Here is a 21448-nt window from a genome sequence, read left to right as displayed (position 1 = left end):
TCTGGAAACAATGCTGCCTCCTTTCAGGTCTTGACTACTAGTGTTATTCCAATGGTAGGAATTTCAACCCAGGTAAGAGGAGCCATGTCAGGCTGCCAGATGGTAGGGGAGATAGACCTGGGTGAGCAGGTTTCAGACTAAAGCAAGGGAGAAGGGATCAGGTGTTGTAATCACATTCGAGAAAAGGAGTCAGGTGACCCTCGTTATGTATTCTAGAACCCTGTCATAATATCCCTTTTTTTTACTTGAACTTGGATTTAACCTGGGACAAGCCCTTCTCTTCTCATGCTTCTGCCTTCCCTACCCCCGTTATATATTTTCCCCTGTTATCACTCTTAATAAGAAATAACTATTACTAATTACTTTAGATTAACACTTCATCTAAGATGTTACAACCAGAATATTTTCCCCAGTTTTTCAGATGAGCAAACTCTTTCCCGTGGTCATCTGCGCTAATCACTGCGGGATCTGGGATTTGAACTCAAGTCTTTCTGGCTATAAAACTCTTGTTCTCCTCTGCTGCCAATGACCTAGAGGGATTTGCTCTAAACACTGCGTCTCTTAATGAAAAAAACATAAATGCAGCAGGACTTAGTGAAGGGGGAGCATTAGAATCCTAATTCAAGCAGTCTCTCCAGAGGGAAGCTGGAGGAGGATTGGGCAGCAAGGTGGGGACTCTGTGGGATGTTTGTTTCCTCGTGATGTTTTGGTGATGATAGAAACTCTACTGCCAAAACCCATGTGGGAACAATGTTTTAAATACTCTCCCCCTAGAGCCCTCTGCCACTCCCCAACAGCAGTTTTCTTTGCACGCTCCAAGATATGATAGACAGAAGAATTTAATACATTTAATGCTTTTCCTTCCATTTACACTATCATAAATTACAAAGTATTATTCACTTCACAAAATAAAACCATTTTCAGATAATTTTTTGACAGTATCAAGAAGTACATAAGCTACAACCAACAAATCTGTACACTTGGGAGGGACAATAATAGCAGGGACCCAGCAGAACCATTGTGATCCCCCCGTGTGCCAACGGAGTCCGTCCGCATAGCCCGTGGAACTGTCCAGGACGATTGCACTGCCCTCCTCCTTTTAGCTCACTCACCACACAGTGATTCTCTTCTGGTCACTCCAAAACAAGACTAGCCAGTAAGTACATGGATCATCTCAGACAATCAGAGGAAAAGACATTGTAGTTGGATTTCAAAGAAAAATTTTTTTAAATTTACAGTTTTTGATGCTTTAAATATTTTACCTATATTACCAAATATAGAGATCTTGCTGTGAAAAAGCTCATGCTAAGCTAAATTTATAATGAAGATGAAACTATTGTGATCAAATCATATTAAATTATCCCTACAGAGCTACTTTTATCGAGGAACAAATATTTGTAAAAATCAAACTTATTCATTCTTACTTTTTAAAAATAAGCTTGTTTATAAAAAAAAAAAATGGGGAAAAAATCAGCACAACTTGCCATTAATTGGTTAGTCCCAAGGACTGGCCTGAAAAGGACATAGGGAAAGTGCTAACTTTTTACGTGGCCCAGATTCAACCAGTATTCTCACGTCATTTCATGTAAAGTGACCACATTCTGCATGTTCTAGGATATACACACATAACAGGGAGGAAAGACTCTGACCAATGCCAAAACATACTTTGGGATTTCACGAAATTCTCATGGAAAGAAAATCTGTGGATGTTTCAGACCGTCCTACAACTGCTAAAAACATATACTGTACGACTACAAAGATGCCAGTGCTTAACAGCAAAACCTATCAAAAGCAGGGACACAGGTGGCCGGTGAACTTCCATTGCAAAGCACTGATAAGGACAGAGGTATGTCAAGATAATACTGCATTCACGGTAAACTTTTTCAGGGATCACAGCAAGAAGCAGGACAAGGTGCACAGGGTCATAATCAATGCACTGCATTGAGTTCTATTTGCTGAAATAAAGTAACATTCTTGCAGCTAAAATAAAAATACATTTTACAATATAAGTTTCATTTAACATTTAACATAGAATTGTCTTTTTGTAAGTGGAAAATGTATAACTGTATCAAGTACCTCTATGAATTAAATTCCCTTTTATTACTGATAAGACTGAAGCTTAAAGAGCTACCTTTTTTTTTTAAATAAGTTAAAGATTTATTAATCACTCTTCCAGCAAAACAGACATCTGTAGGAGGCACAGCAAAGACCCACGACAGGGCCTTTGTTCACTCTCACCCCTGCTGTTCTCACATGGAGGCGGCGAGTGTCTATGAGACACAGAAGCCGACTTGACAGTCCACTGTGGTCCAGGAAATTCCGTCACTTGCTTGAAAAACAAATCAAGGGTAAGAAGTGTTTTTATTCCTTTTTAGCCTTATCAGCAAGATGGGGCTGGGGCCATTCGTCTCATTTCCCTGATGGGGATTAAAACAAAACATCTTCATTTTCTATTAAAATCTGCACAATCAGCTTTTGGTACCGCATGTCATGGAGGGTGGTGAGGGTGCTGTCCTCGGGGGACCTCATCAGCGTGGGTCCAAACACGATCCCCAGATTTTCAGCATTCATGAGATTGTCCTTTTCATTCAGTGTCACCCTGCAAAACAGACACATCCACAGAGCTGTTACAGATTCTGGATGAATTTATATACTGGTTAAATACATGTATGCTCCCCCAAATTTCTCTGGTTTGGGAAGTTATAAAAGACGATTGAGAATCAGAATTCTAGAAAAGTATTTTTAAAAAAGGTAATTTTGGGGGGTTGTCTGGTTGGCTTAGTTGGTTAAACATCTGACTCAATTTTGGCTCTGCTCAGGACCGAGCCCCACTTCGGGCTCAGCACTCAGAGAAAGCATGGGAGAGCATGCTTAGACTCCATGCTTTCTCAGATAAATAAATCTTTTTAAAAAAGGTAACGTTCTGATTTTTTTTTTTTTTAAGATTGTTGACATTGCCTTCAGCCAGTGGAAGTAAATGACTTAGTGAATCTGGTAAGAAAATCAGTCCTTCTTAATAAATGTGGACATGTGATTAGAGGGTACTGGTTGAAAGGGGCAGCCGATTCCTAGCTGGCCCACAGTTCATACATATTTCAGGCTAGGCTTGTATGGAAGTCTCTTCTTTCCTGTAGTTGCTTCCTGCTGGTCTGTATGCTCCCAAGCAGGGATGCTGATGGCAGATCTCCAGTCTGCTGGCAGGGCTCATGTCAGCGGAGGAAGGTCACTGCAGGATGGGGCTGCCATGAGCGTAGGAATAGCCAGACCGCTATCACGGGACAGGGGAATGGCTGGAATGTGGCCAGACAGGAAAGCAGTTGGACATTATTTCTAGTTCCCACAGGATGAGGTCTGGAGCAGTAATTATTGTTGGAATTGAAAAGCATCATTTCAACATCCAGATGAGAACAGCAAAGCCTTCAAGAATAAAAGTCCAATTCCAGAGTTGGCTTCGTACCTTCCTAGTGGGATAAAGTTACAGTCTCCTAGATTCTTGTTTTCAGGAATTGAGGTTTTTTGGATGTTCGTAGTAGAACTAAAAGACAATAGGATTAAAACCTGTTTAGGTTCCACACAGAAGGCCATCCTTTTGTTTCTATTCTCTTGGAGCTAATTAAATTGGCCACTTAGTATTTTTTTAGGAAGGCCCATGAGCTTGCATTATTTTCATGTTGCAAAGCTAAGGAGACAGGAAAGAGGACTACTCTCCACTGTCAGCTTGCTCCCATCTCCTCATTAAGTCAGGCACCATGCCTGGCCAAACAAGACAGTTAGCAAACCCTCCATCATAAAAATACTAAATTATTGGCATTAAAGATTCAACTGGGACATATCAGCATTTTTCCTAAAAATTATACTTTGCCTTCCAAACTATAACAATTAGAACTAATTTCTCTCTAAAGAAATTATGGCTAGCTAAAAGCCAGGCTGGCATTCATAGTCTATTACTTATCCAAAAATTGTTCAAACTCTTAAATTCAAGAGAGTAATCAAAATGAAAACCTTCTGAGCTCAATGTTATTATATCTCTGATCACTGTGAATATGAGCAACAATATGTTTAAGATTTAAAAAAACAAAACAAAACTGAGAGTTTATACAGTATTCTCAACTTGCTTCCTTTCACTTTTGAATGGGTCTGTAAATTAATCAGTGCAGACAATTTTTGGTTCATTTCATCTAAGAGTGGGCTACTGCTGTGTGTCTTTCTGAAACACAGAAGAAGGCCCACAGAAAGGCTCTGATCCCTCCAACATCTCAAAGACCAACTCACTGACCTCATTATACATGTACAGTGAAGGAAAGAGATCCACAGCTGGGTCAATGAGTCTGGAACCAGAGGCTCCAGTGTCCTTCAAATCTCCAAACATCTCCACCCATCTCGTGTGCTGTCACACAGCCCGGAGTGGAGCTCTCTCTGGTTGGTACCCTCTGAGATGCCTCACCGTGATCCCTGCTTCCTGTAAGTCATACTCCTATGTGATCCCTTCCCATAAGGGATGGGCCGGACCTAGGGACTTACTTCTAACAGACAGAAGATAGCGAAAGCAACTGGATGTCGCTCCTGAGGTTAGGTTGCAGAAAGAGTGTAGATTTTGTCTTAGATGCTCTTGCCTACTTGTTCTGAAGGATGCCAGCTGCCATTTTGTGAGCCGCCCAAGGGGAGATCCACATGGCAGGGAACTGTGGGTGGCTTCCAGCAAACAGTCGGCAAGAGAATGAGGCCTCCGGTCATGCAGCCTCCAAGGAACTGAATCCAGTTCATGTGTGAGCTTGGAAGCTCATGCTCCCCTAGTTGAGCCTTTAGAAGAGATGACAGCCTGGCCATCACCTCCACACAGCCTCAGTGGAGGCCTTGACCCAAAGGCAGCCAGATAAGCCACACCTGGGTTCCTGATCACAGAGACTGTGAGATAATCTGCATTTTTAAAGCCTCCAATCTGGGGGGGTGGCAATTTGTTAGTTGGTGATAGGTCACCAATCCATCCAGAAAACCAAGGGATCAGGACGGGAATGTGCCTGCCCAGACGCAAGGTAGGTTCAGGAGTCTGGAACTAGAATGAGCAGAAGGAGGAAGAACAGAACACGGAGTACAGGGCTTGTGTAGGAAGCATATGCTGACCTGGACGGAGTGTGGACCAATGGTGAAGGCTGAGCATGGGCTCTTGACCAGACTGCCTGGATATCAAGCCTGGCTCCAGCTTACCTCTTCAGAGCAGGTATTTTACCTCCTTTAAACATCAGCAATCTCCTCTGTAACCCGAGGCCCTTAAACATACCCACCTCACAGAGATAAGCCCGTAAAGTGGGGGGTTCCCCTCCAGTCACGGAGTCAGGCTTCTAACAGTTACAAATGGGGCTGGCCTAGCAAAGGCAGCAGAGTTCATTTTACAGAAGAGCCTGTCCCCTCAGTGGGTGAGGGAGGAAGGCTGGGAGCTCCTCCTAAGGCATTCACTGTCCAAGGCAGACAGGGTTTACAGAGGATGTGTCAAGGAGCTGTTGGCTTACTTCTTGAGATGGATCATCAGATATCGGAGGGTTTCATAGTGGGCCGGCGGCAGCAGCATCAGCACGTCATGGACGGCTTCCAACCTCTCATCTGCATTGGAGATTTCTGGGAAGAGCCCACAGAAGCAGTTAGTGCAGTGCTAGAACATCAAAGTTTTCAGAGAAGTAAAAAGAAGTTTGGTTTGTTCTGGTGACAGGTGGAAGGGAAGTCTAGTGAGTTCATGCAATTTTAGGTAACATTTCACTTAAATTATATCAAAGCATTTGTATCTTGTCTGATTCCAGTAAGGGTTGGAGGTTGGGAACCACACATGTGTTGAACACCCAGTGGGTGGGTGAAAGGAAGCTGGGCCTGGTCCTTGCCCCCCAGGAATCTATAGTCCTGGAGATGTTTGCAGGTGGCACAGATGGCTTTGCTCATCTTCTGAATGCTGGACTTGCTTGAAATCTCAATATCATGAGCTTTAATTTAAACTGGACCATACTTTGTGGGGTTCTCCTACAGCTGTCTGACAGCCTTTTCCTGCAAGGCTCCCATGACTGAATGCACTTTATGACACAAGGGGGCTGGCCCACCGGTGCAGCTTGCATTGATGGCGCCGTTCATCAAAGTGTTGGCATGTTTAACTGTGCTGTACAGTCTGGGTTAGGAAGCAAATACTAGGCATGTTCGCAAACAGAGGAAACATGCATGCTTTTGCTTTTTAGGGCTCTGATTGGTATTAGCAGTCATTCAAGGAACACTCCCCCTCCATTTCTGCTGGGGCAAAGGGTGCTGGGCGGCCAGAACCTTCTTCACCCAGGACCACCAGGACCCAGGAGAGAAGGCTCTTACCAGGAAGAGGGGCCATGGCTCATCAGGAAAGTGCATCTTGCACTAATCCCAGCCTGCCCACATTTGTCCCCATTGGGCATCTTATTATTATACTTACCTTTGAGGAATTTCTTATGAAAAAGATCTTTAAAGGGTGCTTGTTTGCTATGTCATGCATTCCAGCATCTACTCTGCCCTTCCTTCCTATGTTCCTGGGCAAAGTGCAGCACCGCTTCCCACTCCCTGCCCCCTATCTCCCACCCTAATATGGTCCTCTCTCCTGACACCAGTCAACCCAAGTACCAAACACTAATGAACAACCATGGGCTGAAGGAAGACCAATGATGATGATGTTCGGTTCCTGGCCCTGAGTGCTCAGCTCTCAGACGCTAGCTTTCCTACTCATAAGCCGCCTCATCAGGTAGATGAGTCGATGGAGAGCATTATGGAGTGGTCCTGGTATAGCACGTGCCATGGTATTATCAGTTGTGAACATCAGTGAGCAAAGCTTGGGGTCTAACTTTAATCGATTAGCAATGAGAGTGTGCTTAATGGATGAAAGTAGCTAATCTATATAGTCCTCATTGGAGAAAATCTGCTTGTTTACACCAGACTCATTATTCTTTTTGATATATAACAGAGTAGCCCCAGCTGGGCCAGTTCCAGCAGAGAAGAGACGAAATGGAGAGAGAACTGCCTGGCGCCAAGCTTCAGCCGCATGGAGGTAGCTTGGGACTTGTTCAACTCAGCTGGTGAACTAGGCCTGGTTTTCTAGTAACTGTACCATTGTGCCCTCACTTGGCAAAGCGAGTGCTCATGGAATAAACAGTCCTGAGTTTTAATTTTCTTGAAGTTAAAAGCATTCTACTTTGCACTTTGGTACAAATAAAAGGTTAGTTCTCAATACTTACTCGCTGCTTCGATAAATTTGGGATAGGTGTCATAGGTGATAACAGGAATGGGTAGGTCTCTGAAGTAAAGTTTAAGGGCTCCAGTGATGATGTTTATGTCTGGATAGATGTTGGCAGATATATCTGCCTTTTCACCGTCTGAAAAACAATCAATGATCCAATTCCCAATTAGGATCTATTTTGTCAAGTTAAAGAAAAAACAAAAATCCAATAGTGCCTGCAATGTGCCCATACTAGTCCCAGCTGACTACTCTTGCAATAACACCAACGTGCAGGAAGTAACAAAAACAGGTTTGGAGAGAGGGATTTTGGGGTCTGAGGGTAAGTGTAGCCAAAAAGGTAGTGAAATTGACTTATTGTAGTTATTTGGGCCCAGCCTCTGATAATTTGCTAGGATAAAACTTAGCATAGTGATTCATATTCTAGACACAAACATTCATAAGAGAATAATCATCTCATCTGAAATAATAATAATAAAAAATAAAGCTTTAAATAGCCACACCAGCATTCCTCGAATTTGAACATCACACACTCATAATTGCTGAATGTCTTCAGTTTCTATTGTCTGTCACAGGCTCACTGACATTTCTCTTATCTTGGTTCTCTCTCTTCTGTCCCTAGGACTTTAATCTGGGAAACTCCAATCTTCCCTCATGTATGGATAATGATCTATTCTAATCATGTTTGCAATCATTCTGAAGACATTTTTTGACTTTTTGTTTTACCATTAGTAAAAATCAGTCCAATTTAACTGTCGCAGACTATACATTTTTTGGATAAGAAAGTTTCAATCATATCGAGATGATTAGCAGTTTCTTTTACATGGAGAATTGAAGGAAAGCACAAATGTCTCAGCAGATTTGGTGCTGAGGATAAAAACCTGGCGTCCAGAAAGCAGTGAGCATGGCAGATGGGTCACCCCATCCCATTATTTACATATTTAACAAATATCTATTGAGACTCTACCCTGTGGCAGGCACTGTTAAGCACTGGTAAGTCAAAGAAGAAAAGACATTCTCCCTTCAAAGAGCCCTAGTCATTCTGGGAGTCAGGCAGGCAACTCCATAGTTCTAAGGAAATGGGAAGCTTGCTAGGCTGGAAACATGAAAACATGGTAGGGGGAGTGGACACAGGAAAGGACAATGGGGCTCTTAGGTCGGCTTGAGGATGAATGACAGAGGAAAGACTTCAGTGGACACTAATAGGTAAGTGTTTTCCAGGTAGATATGAATTTTAGAAGAATGTGAGCCAAGGGAAGGTGTTCATGAAAACAGGGAAGGTGTATTTGAGTATAGCTGAGGCACAAAGCAGCTGTGCCAAGGTCAGGGCCAAGGAACAGACCATGAGCCTGAAAAGACCATCCCAGACCTTGTCTAGTGTTCTCCAGAGTGAAGGTTCTATCTAGTAGGCTAGGGGTTCCAACACTTGACGGGATTTACTACCATTATTTGGACCATTCAATAGAAATACTAGAAAGAAACACTAACTTGGAAAGATATGTAAATCCCCATGTTCACTGCAGCATTAGTCACAAAAGCCAAGACATGGAAACAACCTAAATGTTCACTGATGGATGAACATAGAGGAGATGCAGTATATAAATACATATAATGGAATATTATTCAGCCATAAAAAGGAGTGAAATCTTGCCATTTGTGGCAACATGGAGGGACCTTGATGGAATTATGCTAAATGAAATAAGTCCGGGGCAGCAAAAGACAAATACCGTATGATCTCTTTTATACATGGAATCTAAAACAAAACAATAAAACCAAGCTCACAGATAGAAAGAACAGGTTGGTGGTTGCAGGAGAAAAGCAGGGAGGGGTGGGAAACATGGATGAACTGTTTTTTGTTTAAATGAATTGAATAAAAATTAATAAAGACATACAGATTCTTGGGCTCGCTTAACTTTCTGAATGAGTCCCCAGGGTGGGTCTTGGCAATCTGTACTTTTAATGAGCTCTCAAGTTCTTTGACCTAAGAGACAGTATGGCCTACGGAGCGTTTGTCACAGTTGTAAATAACAAAAGGTGTCACCTTCTAAACTTCCACTGGTGTCCCCTGTTTCAGTGCTGGACATACCCCCATCCTATCTTTGGAGTTTTGGGGGAAGGAAAGGAGGCACTGAGATCCTTAGGTAGGGGTACAGAAGGACACTCTGGGACCATGTGGACCAACCATAAATGTTGGGCAACCAAATCAAGAATCATGATGGTACCAAAGGCTGGCTTCCCATTCACCATTCAAGAAGTATTTTAAACTCACTTCCCCTTGTGGTCACTTATCCATAACTTTTAAGGGAACACCTTCCCCAGAAAGGCAGAGGGCTATGTGATTTGTAAACCATCATTCCTTGGCTTCCTGAGGAACAGCTCTGAAACCCATTCCCACTATGAATAATATCTGGTTCCAAGAGAAAGCACACTAAGGACAGGTCCTCTGACCTTCGAAAGAGCACAAGCCCACCTCTGTCAAAGGCCATTTTGACATCTTCGATGTGTTCAGTGAACCCGGAGACTCTGTAAAGGCCTTCTGACTTCAATCCTGTTGAAAAAAGAGACAGACTTTAGCTTTCTGAAACATCTACAAGGGACTCTAATTTCATATTTACATTGTGAGCTATCAGGAAACGAACAAATAGAGTCAGTACTCTTGTATATTACACACGCTCACGTCAGAAGCCGGGCTTGTCCATCTCCGTTTCCAGGCACGTCTGTCTTCATTTGCTTGTGCTGCAATGGAGACCTCAGGGATCTGGTCGTCTTCCTGCCCAGCTTTGCACAGTGAGCCCGTTTAAGATTCTCATTGACCACGGTCTCCTGCTTCCTTGTTTGTCAGACAGCTGGATGAGATTTTACTGCTTCAGGCAGCAACCTGCCTCTTTCTCAGCATCCTCTTAGCCCACATGTCACACTGTGTGCAGCACGGTGCTAGAAACACACACGCACATGGATGCTTGCATATTATCCTGATTTTATTGAAATGATCTAAATTTTATAGCCTTTTCTGTTTAGTCATAAATAGGATAATATGTTCAATGTTTAAATATGACTGATTTAATTATTATACCTTGAAATATCATAAAGAGGGGAAAATAAAAATTTAGTGATGATTCTGGGAATTCGATCCCTGTATATCTGGGCTAAGAAGAGGTTGTGGTTTCTGCTCAAATAGATCTTATTGATTTGTTAAGATGTCCTAAGGCTGGTTCAGGTCCGAAACGCATCAGAAGGGATAAAGGGTCAGACTGTAGACGTTCCAAGTCCAAAACAAGCTGCTATCAAACTCCAGTTATGGTAAGAATGTGTGCACAGAGAGCTTGTACAACTGGCCTGCATAAATCCTGCCGCTCTTCCTCCTGGGACAGAGACCTTCACAGATCTCGGCTTTGTCTTCCACTGAGCCGCACCAGTCTCAGAACTCATCTCAGTATAGTTGCCCAGGCTGCCAACATTGATCCACTGGCCCAGCTCACCAGAGGAGACCGGGTGTCATCGTCTTCTAGTTGGCGGTCCACGTGAACCTGCCATAGTGGTCCTGCCTCACTATGGGCGTGACCTGCACACAACACAGGCAAGGCACGCAGGAGCACAGTGTGGTGAACACTAATCCTGCCTGTTTGTGGAAGGGTCCATGAGAAAGATTTTCTGGAACAGTGATCTTTGAAGGGAGTCATGAAGGATGGGCTAGAGTTTGCCAGAGTAGCAGAGGCTTCCAGCTCTCCTTGAAAAATCAGCTCTCCCCTTCCTCAGCTGCAATGGAACCTCCGATTTGCTGAGCAACATCCATGGCTGTGGCCAGTCCATTCTGGCGAATGTAAAGAGAGCAGAATTGATGTGCGTGGCGCTGGGGTTGTAGACTTGAAGAGGAAAAGCACGCCCTTCTGCCCTTGGTTGGAATGCAGAGGGGATGGCAATGACCCTTTGGGAGCATGCAGATGAAGGCAGCTCTCGAGGATGGCGGAGCAACAAGCTGCAGGCCTGGGTTCCTGCCCTTGGGGAGCTGCTCACCTCGCCCTAGACTGCTCCCAGGGCCCGGACCGGTACTGGAGAGAGACAGATTTCTATCTTGTTGGAGACACTATTGTTTGGGGGTCTCTGTGCCAGCAATGAAGCTGGCAGACGGACACATTCAGAGGTGGAGTTAGGATAGGTGGTAATTCCAAGAAAAGGCAGAAGGAATAACATAGGCCGAGAGTCCTGTATGTTGGGCCCCGTGCAAGGCTGTTTATATGGATCAGCTCTTCTTAACCCTCGCAGCCACCTTATGACTGATTCCATTCACTTTATGGGTGAGGAAACATATTCAAATGGAGCAGGTAACTTGGCCGAGGTCACGCCACAGCGAGTGTGAGACCAGGCTGGGAGTCTCACTCCAAGTCCGTGATCTTTTCATTCTGCCACATCATGCAGAAACAAATGGCCATGAAAGAGCCTTTGCAGAACAGTAAGGGATTTGCCAGGGATAAAGATGAGGTAAGACTTTGGCAGAAGCGGCAATGAAGCTGGGGACGGGAGTCATGTGAATTTCTTCCAGCCCATTCTGATTCTGCTCCCATGTGCAGGATGCTGAGGCCTGCGGCTCCAGTCCCTTTGCTCTGAGTCCCCCGGAACACATTCCTGCTCTGGGCTCTTCTAGCTCTTGTGCTTGGCGAGCTTCGTGCTGTGCTTCCCCTGGACACGGTGGGTAACTTCGCCGGAGTTTTCAGTCGCATCTGATGAGGATCAGCATGTGACGGTCCCAGCTTCTCCAGGGAGGCTGAGGTCCTGAGTGGAGGCTCTAGAGGGACTGATGATCTGACCCCAAATTGCAGAGCCCTCTAAGCAGTAGGACCCAGGGATAGTTTTCCCAGCTCCTCACCCAGAGTCAGGGCACCGCTTCTCAACTCTTACCCAGCTCAGCCCCTGCAGCAATACCTTCCCCAGATCCCAAAGCAGCCACTAAACTCCGACAGGCCCAGGAATCAAAAGGCAGCTGGCACTTACAGTTTGAGATGAAATTAGCAAGTCTTAAGGAAACAGAAGAGCTCTAGTTTTCATCCTGCACGGAAGAGGGAATGGTTTCCTATCTCTAAAAGGCTTGGAGTCATGAGCTTATAATGCCCTCTTTTGTTTTGTTTTGGAAAGAATGGAATAGTTAGCCAGTGTATAAATATCTGTGGAATAATTTACACCAGTTTGGACACAATAATGGACACTGACTACAGCAGAGCACCTACACAGCAAAAATGGTTAAAACCTCTGGGCTTTACATGGTCCAGTTATCGAAGTTCTATCCAGCCATCCAACTTCTTCCCAACCAGACTCAATCCAACACATCACTGAACATTTTGATACTGAAGGGCAGCCAGACAAAGCACACAGCAAAGAAAGAGGACTCAAGAATACTAGGAAGAGCCTTCTTATTGAAATGTTTCTATTTTTCTGCGGCTACTACTACTTTTTTTTTTTTGAGAAGTTTGTAGACTTTCTTTAATGAATGCTTTAATATTTTTGAACAAAATAAAAGGTCAGTCATAGAGTTTTTGAGCCAAGGGAACTTAGTTCAATATTTAATCTCTTGTATTTTCTAACTTTAAAAAAAAAATTTATTTATTGGGGCTCCTAGATGGCTCAGTTGGTTGCACTGCCAACTCTTATTTTGCCTGTCATGGTCTCGGGCTCCTGGGATGGAGCTCTGCATCAGGCACAGAATTCCATGCTTGGCATGGAATCGGCTTCAGGATTCTCGCTCTCCCTCTGTCCCTCCCTGCTTGCTTGCTCCCTCCCTCTCTCAAGTGAATAAATAAATCTTTTTAAAAAAGATTTATTACCTGGCGATTCACAGACCTGTACCCCTGGGGATAAAAATATATGTTTATAAAAAATAAAAAATTAAAAAAAAAGATTTATTTAGTTATTTACTTGTGTGAGAGAGAGAAAGCATGTGGTGGGGAGGAGGAGAGGGAGAGAGAGAATCTCAAGTAGACCTCCTACTGAGTGAAGCCCGGTGCAGGGCTTGATCCCACATTCCCAAGATCACGACTTGAGCTGAAATCAAGAATCTGATGCTTACTCTTAAAATTAAGTGACTGAGCCACTCAGGCGCCCCTCTTCTGTGCCTTCTTGATTTTTCATTGCACAGATCTTTCTAATCTCTTAACTCTCTTTGAAAGAAACAGAACCAATCCTAGCAGTGAATTTCTCTATGGTAGAAAATGTATGTGTTGATCAACAGTTTCTTTATCTTATATAATAGGATCACTTTTTAAGACTCAATTCAAACCTCATCTCTGCCATAAACGTTTCCTGAATTGTCCTTGAAGCACATTGAAATGTCTTCCTCTGTGACTCCATCGTGTTTTGAATATACACACCCATAACATTTATTTATTTTACTTATCACCTCTGATTCTGCATTTCTGGAAGGTAAGAACTGTGACTTTTGTATCCTCAATGTGTAGCAGGTAATAAATTCTTAACAAACTTGTGTTGGCTGCATATATGCAAGGTTTAGGTACACAACAGAACCTGATGTAGTTGGCTGGATTTTGTGTGTGTGTGTGTGTGTGTGTGTGTGTGTGTGTTTGTGCTGGGTCAGAATGTTTCCCCAACATCAATAGTGGAGAGAGAGTCAATTTTACAATTGTAAGAAAGTTTCCTTGACAATAGTAAAAACAAACAATAAAAACAAAGTCACTAAAATAAGGAGTCTTTTCCAAACCTCTTGCTTCAATCTCCCGTATGCATATGTCTACCACCATGGGTCTCTGAGTGTTGTGAGCCTTTACAAGTGTTGTGAGGTCACAGCAGTACACCTTCTTGATCCTCTTGAGATCTGGCTGACAGTCATTGGGAACGTGCTTGGAACACTGTTTGTGTACGTTCAGTCCACAGTCTGTAAACAAAGAAGCCACGTTAGCCTCACCGGCCCTTTTGTCAAAGCCCGACCCAAATTATATGTTACCAAAAATAAAAGTGGAAACACCCAAGGGTTTGCTGTATCTTTCTGGAACATCTATCCCATTTAGAGGTAATACTCTTAACAAGTATGAGTATGAATCCATCTTTACTCACAAAGCTTAAATAATTCCATTTTTTCTCATTTAGCCCTTTTTGTTGCTGGACCAGAAGAATAGAACATTTCACGGAGATAGTTTTGGTGATTAGCTAGGTTGTTTGTAGGGGTTTCCCCCCTCTCTTTTGGGACTTGGAAACTTTGGGTCCACATGTGGATGTCTGGGTTTAGAATCCCAGAGCTAGTCTTGGCTAATAAAGGGTACTTAGGACTTTTGCTAGGTTGTTTTTCTAAGGCCATGGATTCTCCTTTAGTGGAAGACATGATTACTCTCTCTGTAGGAATCTTTAATCTTTGATCTGAGGGACCCGTGACCATTGGTATCTTCTTCCCTTTTCCTGAAGAGCTGCCCATGGTTTCCAGTACCTTCCCCTTGTTGGGCAGTTTGGGTGGACAATTTCTCTTTCTACTTGCATCACTTTGACACCCGTGAGTGGAAATAATGTCTTACTAGATACTGGAGTACCTGAGAGTTTATAATTTAGAACAATGCCATGTAATGTGATGATTACAGTAATTATTTATAAAGCTCATATCAAGATCCAAAGCTAAAAAGGTACTTTTAAGTTCAATGAACACATTAAAAGCCTTGTTAGTGGTTGGTATTCACTGACATTGAATTTCTCTAACAATAACAAGACAGTCTAGATTCTGGAAAATAAAAATATAATGCTGAAGTTGTTCAAAGAATGTGCTAATAAAAACAAGTTTATATGTTTATATATTATATATATATATGTGTTTTTATATATATATGGTACACATATAATATCATAATTACCTATTTAGAAAAAAGCACTTAAACACACCAATGATTTGAGAAAATCTAAACATTTATAAAATCATCAAAAATGATTTTTAAAAATCATTACATCATTTTTTAAAAATTAATTTTTTTTTAATTTCTTTTCAGTGTACCAGAATTCATCGTCTATGTACCACACACAGTGCTCCACGCAATCTGTGCCCTCCATAATACCCACCACCAGGCTCACTCAACCTCCCACCCCCCTGCCCCTTCAAAACCCTCAGATTGTTTTTCCGGAGTCCACAGTCTCTCATGGTTCATCTCCCCCTCCAATTTCCCTCAACTCCCTTCTCCTCTCCATCTCCCCATGTCCTCCGTGTTATTCCTTATGCTCCACAAATAAGTGAAACCATATTATAATTGAATCATTACATCATTTTCATGTAATTTTTAGACTGAGTTCTGTCTACCCTCCTTCCAAAGAAAAAAAACCAATTCCAAATCATATTAGCTTTATCAACATGAGAAATTCAACAAAGCTCAAGTAAACTTCAATAGTATTTTGATAGATCAATTTGTAGTTGTGAATTTGGGCCAACTGAACCAAATAGAACGGATTTGTTTTCTTCCTTGGATCCTCCTTTGTAAGATAAGGATGATAACAGGATCTACTCCTGGGATTATCATAAGGATCAGCTAAATTCGTCTCTCTAAACTCTGAAGTGTGGTGAAAGCTACATGCGAGTAAAATAAAAGAAACAGCAAATATGTGAGAAAATACAAGGGCACCCGGCCAGCTATTCTGTTATTTCATTAGTAAGCTTTACTACGTTCTTATAAACTTCCTTTAAAACTATTTTTTAAAGTTGTGATCAAATATACATAACACAAAATTTACCATTTTTACTGTTTCTAAGTGTACACAGTGGCATTAAGTAGCAGAGGCATTAAGTACCTTCATGTTGTGTGCAACTGTGACCACCATTCATCTCCAGAACCTTACCCTCCCCAAACTGAAAATCTACCTATTAAACAATAACTCCCAAGACCCTCACAACCACATTCTACTTTCTATTTCTATGCATTTGACTACTGTAGATACCTCATGTAAGTGGAATCATTAGCATATGTCCTTTTGTGACTGGCTTATTTCACTTAGCATGATGTCCGTAAGGTTCATTAACATTACAGGATATGACAGGATTTCCTTCCTCTTTAAGGCTGGGTGATATCCCATTGTATTGATATACTACATTTTGTTTATCCGTCGATGGACACTCTGATGGCTTCTACCTTTTGGTATTGTGAATAATGCTGTTATAAACACAGGTATACAAATATCTGTTTGAGTGCTTGCTTTCAGTTCTTTGGGTATAGATCCAGAAGTGGAAATTAGGTGATAATTGCATTTTAAATTTCCTTATAAACTTCAATTTAAGATTAAGATCTGAAGCAACAGTGGATTTCTGTAGAGTTAAATACTGGCATTTCATTAAAGTTAGGATGTTTTGTAATATATAAAAATATTCAGTATTTGCAAACTACTACAATTCCATATGCTAAAAATAAGGTCTAGTTCAAATCAAAAATAGTTAAAATATATAAAATACCGAGAGTTGAGAGGGAGTGGTGATGGTTATTCTTAACCTTTAATGACCAAGTTTCAATTTTCCTGCTGCTCAGAGGAAATAGGAGGCCAAAATTGGCCACTGGAGAATATTAACATTATGACCTCAGAATATATTTTATTAAAAAACAAACAAAACAACAACAGAAAAAAACAAGAGCCTTTTTACCCGGGGAAGTTGCTATTCACAGCTAATCCAAACTCCAGACTTTTGTTCTCATATAATATCGACTTTAGACTGATTTACTACTCAAATGGGATAATACTAGCAATTAAGATATTTCTGGTAGGTATAATCTGGACAGCCCGAATTAATGACCACTGGATGATTCAGATAGTCTACCGCTTAACACAGTGGTTGAGCCTTGAGGTGCGTTGTAACTCCCAGGTGAGTAAGTCTTTTGTGTTAATTAGGGTATCTGGAACATTCCTGGAGAGGCTGCCTCTGAGCGTGTTTGCTGCTTGTCTCCTGGATCTGTAATGTAATGGGGGCACGTGGCCTTAAATCACATAGACAAGCACTACTTGACCCATCCTGGTACCACCTCTGGTGATTGCTGTATCCACACTGTAGAAGCTAAGGTAGCCCCTTCTGAGCAGAGAAAGAATTTAAGGTCCCACAGTCCTGTGAACTCAAATGGGCAGTATGGCCAAGGAACTTATCTTAATGTAGTATCATTAGCTTATTTTAAATGCTTCCTAAAAATTATTTTTTTTTTTTTAAATCATACCCTAGTAGCAAGGAAGAAATCAGTCATGGTGTTGGTGGAAACCCAATCGGTATACTATGGGCGGCTATTCTTGCTGCTGGCAGGACTGCCTGCCAGAAAAAGTGTGGTGAGGTGAATTCCGCCCAGTTAAACATGAGTTTGGCAATTCTTTGCTCTTTTGTTAGCTGTATTTTAATAAGATGGGCTATGTGCTGTTAGCACTGGGTGTGGGCATCTAGTTCTAGGTGGAAAAATACCTAAGGTTTCAAAGTGCTTTGAAAATATGCGATATCCAATCAAGGTCTTTAGTTGCATACCTAATCTGATAGCAGAAAAATTCTGAGCATGGGTTCTGGAGCCGAATCAATTTTCTACCACGTACTATGTGGCCAAGAGCGATTAATGACAGCCTCTAAGCCTCAGTTTCTTCATCTGTTCAGTGGGAAGAGTAATTGCATCTCTTTAAGGTTTGTTGGTGAGACTAAATGGCATGATGGATAGAAAGCACTTAGCTCAATGCCTGGTGTGTGGGAAAGGTTCACCAGTATTTCTGTTTTCATGCCTTGCCTTTTGTAGTAAAGTGGGGATAAAAAAGAAATGTGGTTTTTCTATCTTTGCCATTCCATTGAAATTGATTTCTTTTTTTTTTTTTTTTTTTTAAGGACCACTGCCTCTTTTGGGTGGTGGGTAGGTGTGTAAGGAAATATACTTGGATTTTTTTTTCTCTTCTTGCATAAACATGATATTCCCTTTCATTCCAGCAGACACCTAGAACAGTCTCTCCATTAAGCAGAGAGAGGACTTGAACCTTTGAGCTAATCTGGATCTGTTTCCCAACTCTGGAGAAATGATCTCCAGCTCAACATTATGTCACTTTATATAAATGGAAAAGGATGAAGAAAAGTCTGTGTCTACCTGAGCACCGAACCCCTTGGGCGATGAGCCCCCACATGAAGTTGGCACAGTATTCACACCAGTGCGGGCCTCGGAATGTGTGGACCTGTGATCCAAAAAGAAGAAAAATGTCAGAAAATTCAGTTATATGAAGGCAGGTGGCCTTGGACATGAAAGACGTAGATGATATCAAGAAATGAAGACTTTAGTGGGAGTGAGCATCCCTCACTGGGCCTTTTTCTTCCAGGGGATGGAGTTACAAACAGACCAGAGAAAACGGAGATATGCTTTGATGTCTGAAAATCCTCTACCAATTCACTGTGCCCCAGGCCAGAGTCACAAAGGAATGTGGAACAGCAGTAAGATTATAGGGCCATGCCGTCAGCTAAGGAATGAGACTCTCACCACCCAAAACAAGGCACAGTGCAGACGAACCCAAGATAGCCTGGGCCAGTCACCATAACCTGCATTTAGTTCTGCAAGTTCTGGAAGGCAGGACTCAATTATTGCATCCTTTTGATCAAAGTTGCTCCATGTGTAGAATATCCAGACAGGTATAAATAAGACATGATAATGGGAAAATTAGAAGGTTCCAAAGCTTTGAGCCACTTCCAAAAAAACCCAAACAAAAAACAAATAAACCTAAAACCAAAAAAATTGGCATTAAAAAAAAATGAGGGAGTTGGCTGAAATGAAAGCTACTGATAGGGTGTACAGAATTGTCTTCCCCAAAGACAGGGTCCAGATTCAGCACTACGGGTGTGGCCTATGAGTGCGTAACTTGAAAGTCCTCTCTGATTGGCCCAGTTGTGAATCTCATTGGTTGGTGCCCCAGCCAGTTAAATATTCTGAATATCATGAAGTAAGGATGGTTTTATCGTTAATTATTCAGGTATAGGTCCTCTTGTGATTGGACCATGTATTAAGTCATGATTTAAAACAAAAACAAAACAAAACAAAGTACATGTTCTCTAGCACCACTGAGCTTCAAGACACAGAACTAGGGGATTCCTTGAAAGCAAATGTGGCCAGTGTAAGCCAAAAACCACCACAGGCAGTCTACTCGGAGACATACAAACCCATGTGAAAATGTTTTGAATTTTTACAAAATTAAAATATTATGAGACATTACTAAGAACTTTCAAAGTTTAAAGCCTCCATTAACTAGTAAAAGAAATACAGAAAATATTATCTTTTTTAAAAGACTGGGAGGCCAGTCTGCTTTTATTTTTTAATTTTAATTTTTAAAATTTAAATTCAATTAATTAACATACAGTGTGTATTTTTAGTTTCAGAGGTAATGTTCAATGACTCAGTATGCTAAATTTGGTTAACACAAAAAAATATGAGAATGGCAACTATGGGTACAATTTGGGAAGATGCTCATCAGAGCTCTACTTAAAAAAGCATTACTTCGAGGTCTTTCTTTATGTACACATGCCACTAATTGTATATATGTAAAGGGGCAAACCAAACAGATCTGGTTTCCTCCTCCTGGAACTTACAGATTTGCAAAGGCAAACAGAGTGAGCAAGTTAAAAAATTAAACTTGAAATTAAATTTAAATTAAAATTAAATCACGACCATGGTTTCTGTGCAACAAAACTAAGTTTTGGTATTTTAGTTTTTCACATGCAAAGTGTCCAGTATACTATTTCTGCTTTGAAAAACAATGGGGGAAAAAACAACCTCTCAGAATTATTTTTACTAATAAAGGGTAATTACGCTGTAAGGAAATGGCACTAAGATATAACAAAGCCTCCTCATCGGAATGCAGAGAATCTATCCCAGGGAGCACATGTACTCACACAGAGCCAAGATGCCATGGTTCATTTAGAGGCCCCCTCAGATTAAACATGGTCTCTAAAGAATCCCTCAGGAAGGGGTTCTATTGGCAGATGAAGATTTTCTAAATTTAGTAATCAAAGGTTTCTTAGTATTATTTTACTAGAAAGGCTCTAAAGGGACGGTGCTGGTTAATTATGGCAACAAAGTTGATGGCTAATATACTATTGAAATTGCAAGATCAATAAAATAAAATCATAGGAGGGCTATAAAAGAAAAAAAAGTTTGTTACTAGAGAGACTTAAGAGTCTCTCGATGTTATCCATAGTGGTCAGAAAAGCTTCTCTTGGAAAGTGACCTCTTGAAGGAGAAGAAGGGCCAGTCTGGTAGGGGCAAGGTTGGAGAGCATTCCAGGCAGAAGGAGTCTACAGAGGTCCTGCAGGAGCCAAAGAATTTGGTGTGACTGAGGAATGAAGCCAGTGAGGGCCAGAACACCAGAATGAGGGGAGGGACCTGGCTGAGGTTGAAGGTAGGAAAGGGCCTTGAAGGTTTTATTAATGAGCATAGATTTTAAGAAGCTCTTAAGGATTTTAAGTAGGAAGACGGTTAAAAAAAAAAAAAAGATATTCTGACCTCTGGCCACCATGTTGAAAACAGATGGGAGAGTATTCATAGTGAAAGAGATTCAGAATCTAGTTGGTAGTTTCTAGTTGAGAAAGGATAGAGGCCAAGATCAGGGTGCTGGAGTTGGAAATGGGAAATAGAAAGATTTAAGGCATATTTTAAAGACAGAATTTATAAGACTTTATAATAGAATAAATATGGATCTTTGAGGGAGACAGGAATGAAGAATGACTTCTAGATTCTAGCTTTAAAACCAAGTGGATGGTGATGACATTTGCTGAGATAAGGAAGATACTTTTGGGAGAAGAAATTCAAGAATTGAGCTCTGGCCAGTTTAAACTTAAATGTGTTGATCTCAAGCAGGAATTCACACATAACTCAATAGCTCAGAGGAGGAGAGAGGGCTGGATGTATACATGTGGCTACCCCTGACAAATAAATGGTACTTTAAAATGTGTAAATGGATAAAAACTATTAGGCACAGAGGGTAGGAAATGAAGAAAATAGAGCTCAACCCAGTGCTCCAACAATTAGAAGAAAGAGAGTCAAGTGCTTCAGAAGCGAAAAGGTGAAGAGTATTTTAGGGGAGAAGTAGTCAACCATGTTCAATTCTGGGAAGAGGTCCCAATAAATGAGGACTGAACACTGATTCAGACACATGAAGTTATTAGTACCCCTGGCAAGAGTAGTCTCTTTGGATCGGTGAGGACGAAAGTCATACTTAAGTGACATGAAGAATAATTGGGGGGTAGGGAAGTGTAGAAATGTG

General features: G+C 41.6%; 1 protein-coding gene and 1 long non-coding RNA gene across 10 annotated transcripts in view; one reads left to right on the top strand and one right to left on the bottom strand.

Annotated features, from left to right (window-relative positions):
• The window catches only part of LOC106006840, a 40409-nt gene extending 32426 nt beyond the window's left edge, over positions 1–7983 (top strand). For 2 of the 7 annotated variants that reach the window (XR_006601358.1, XR_006601362.1), the window contains 3 exons: positions 2177–2348; positions 2945–2994; positions 4219–7231. This is a non-coding gene — a long non-coding RNA (uncharacterized LOC106006840). Of the gene's footprint in view, positions 1–2176; positions 2349–2944; positions 2995–4218; positions 7232–7853 lie in introns of those variants that run through there. The other 5 variants (XR_006601361.1, XR_006601360.1, XR_006601359.1 and 2 more) reach the window with 5 other exon arrangements.
• Positions 822–21448, bottom strand: part of CHN2 (chimerin 2) — a 295981-nt gene continuing 275354 nt past the window's right edge. For 2 of the 3 annotated variants that reach the window (XM_045062830.1, XM_045062831.1), the window contains 7 exons: positions 18292–18376; positions 13938–14111; positions 9702–9779; positions 7233–7370; positions 5508–5613; positions 3458–3535; positions 822–2599 (listed from right to left, as the gene is read on the bottom strand). In XM_045062830.1, the coding sequence (XP_044918765.1) occupies positions 2428–2599; positions 3458–3535; positions 5508–5613; positions 7233–7370; positions 9702–9779; positions 13938–14111; positions 18292–18376 (831 nt within the window). In that variant the 3' untranslated portion in view covers positions 822–2427. The remainder of the gene's footprint in view (positions 2600–3457; positions 3536–5507; positions 5614–7232; positions 7371–9701; positions 9780–13937; positions 14112–18291; positions 18377–21448) is intronic. The other variant, XM_004762561.3, reaches the window with a different exon arrangement.

Source organism: Mustela putorius, unplaced genomic scaffold (assembly GCF_011764305.1).
Source record: "Mustela putorius furo isolate JIRA1106 unplaced genomic scaffold, ASM1176430v1.1 tig00003845_pilon_pilon_pilon, whole genome shotgun sequence".
NCBI lineage: Eukaryota > Metazoa > Chordata > Mammalia > Carnivora > Mustelidae > Mustela > Mustela putorius.
This window is presented reverse-complemented; position numbering and strand designations above follow the sequence as displayed.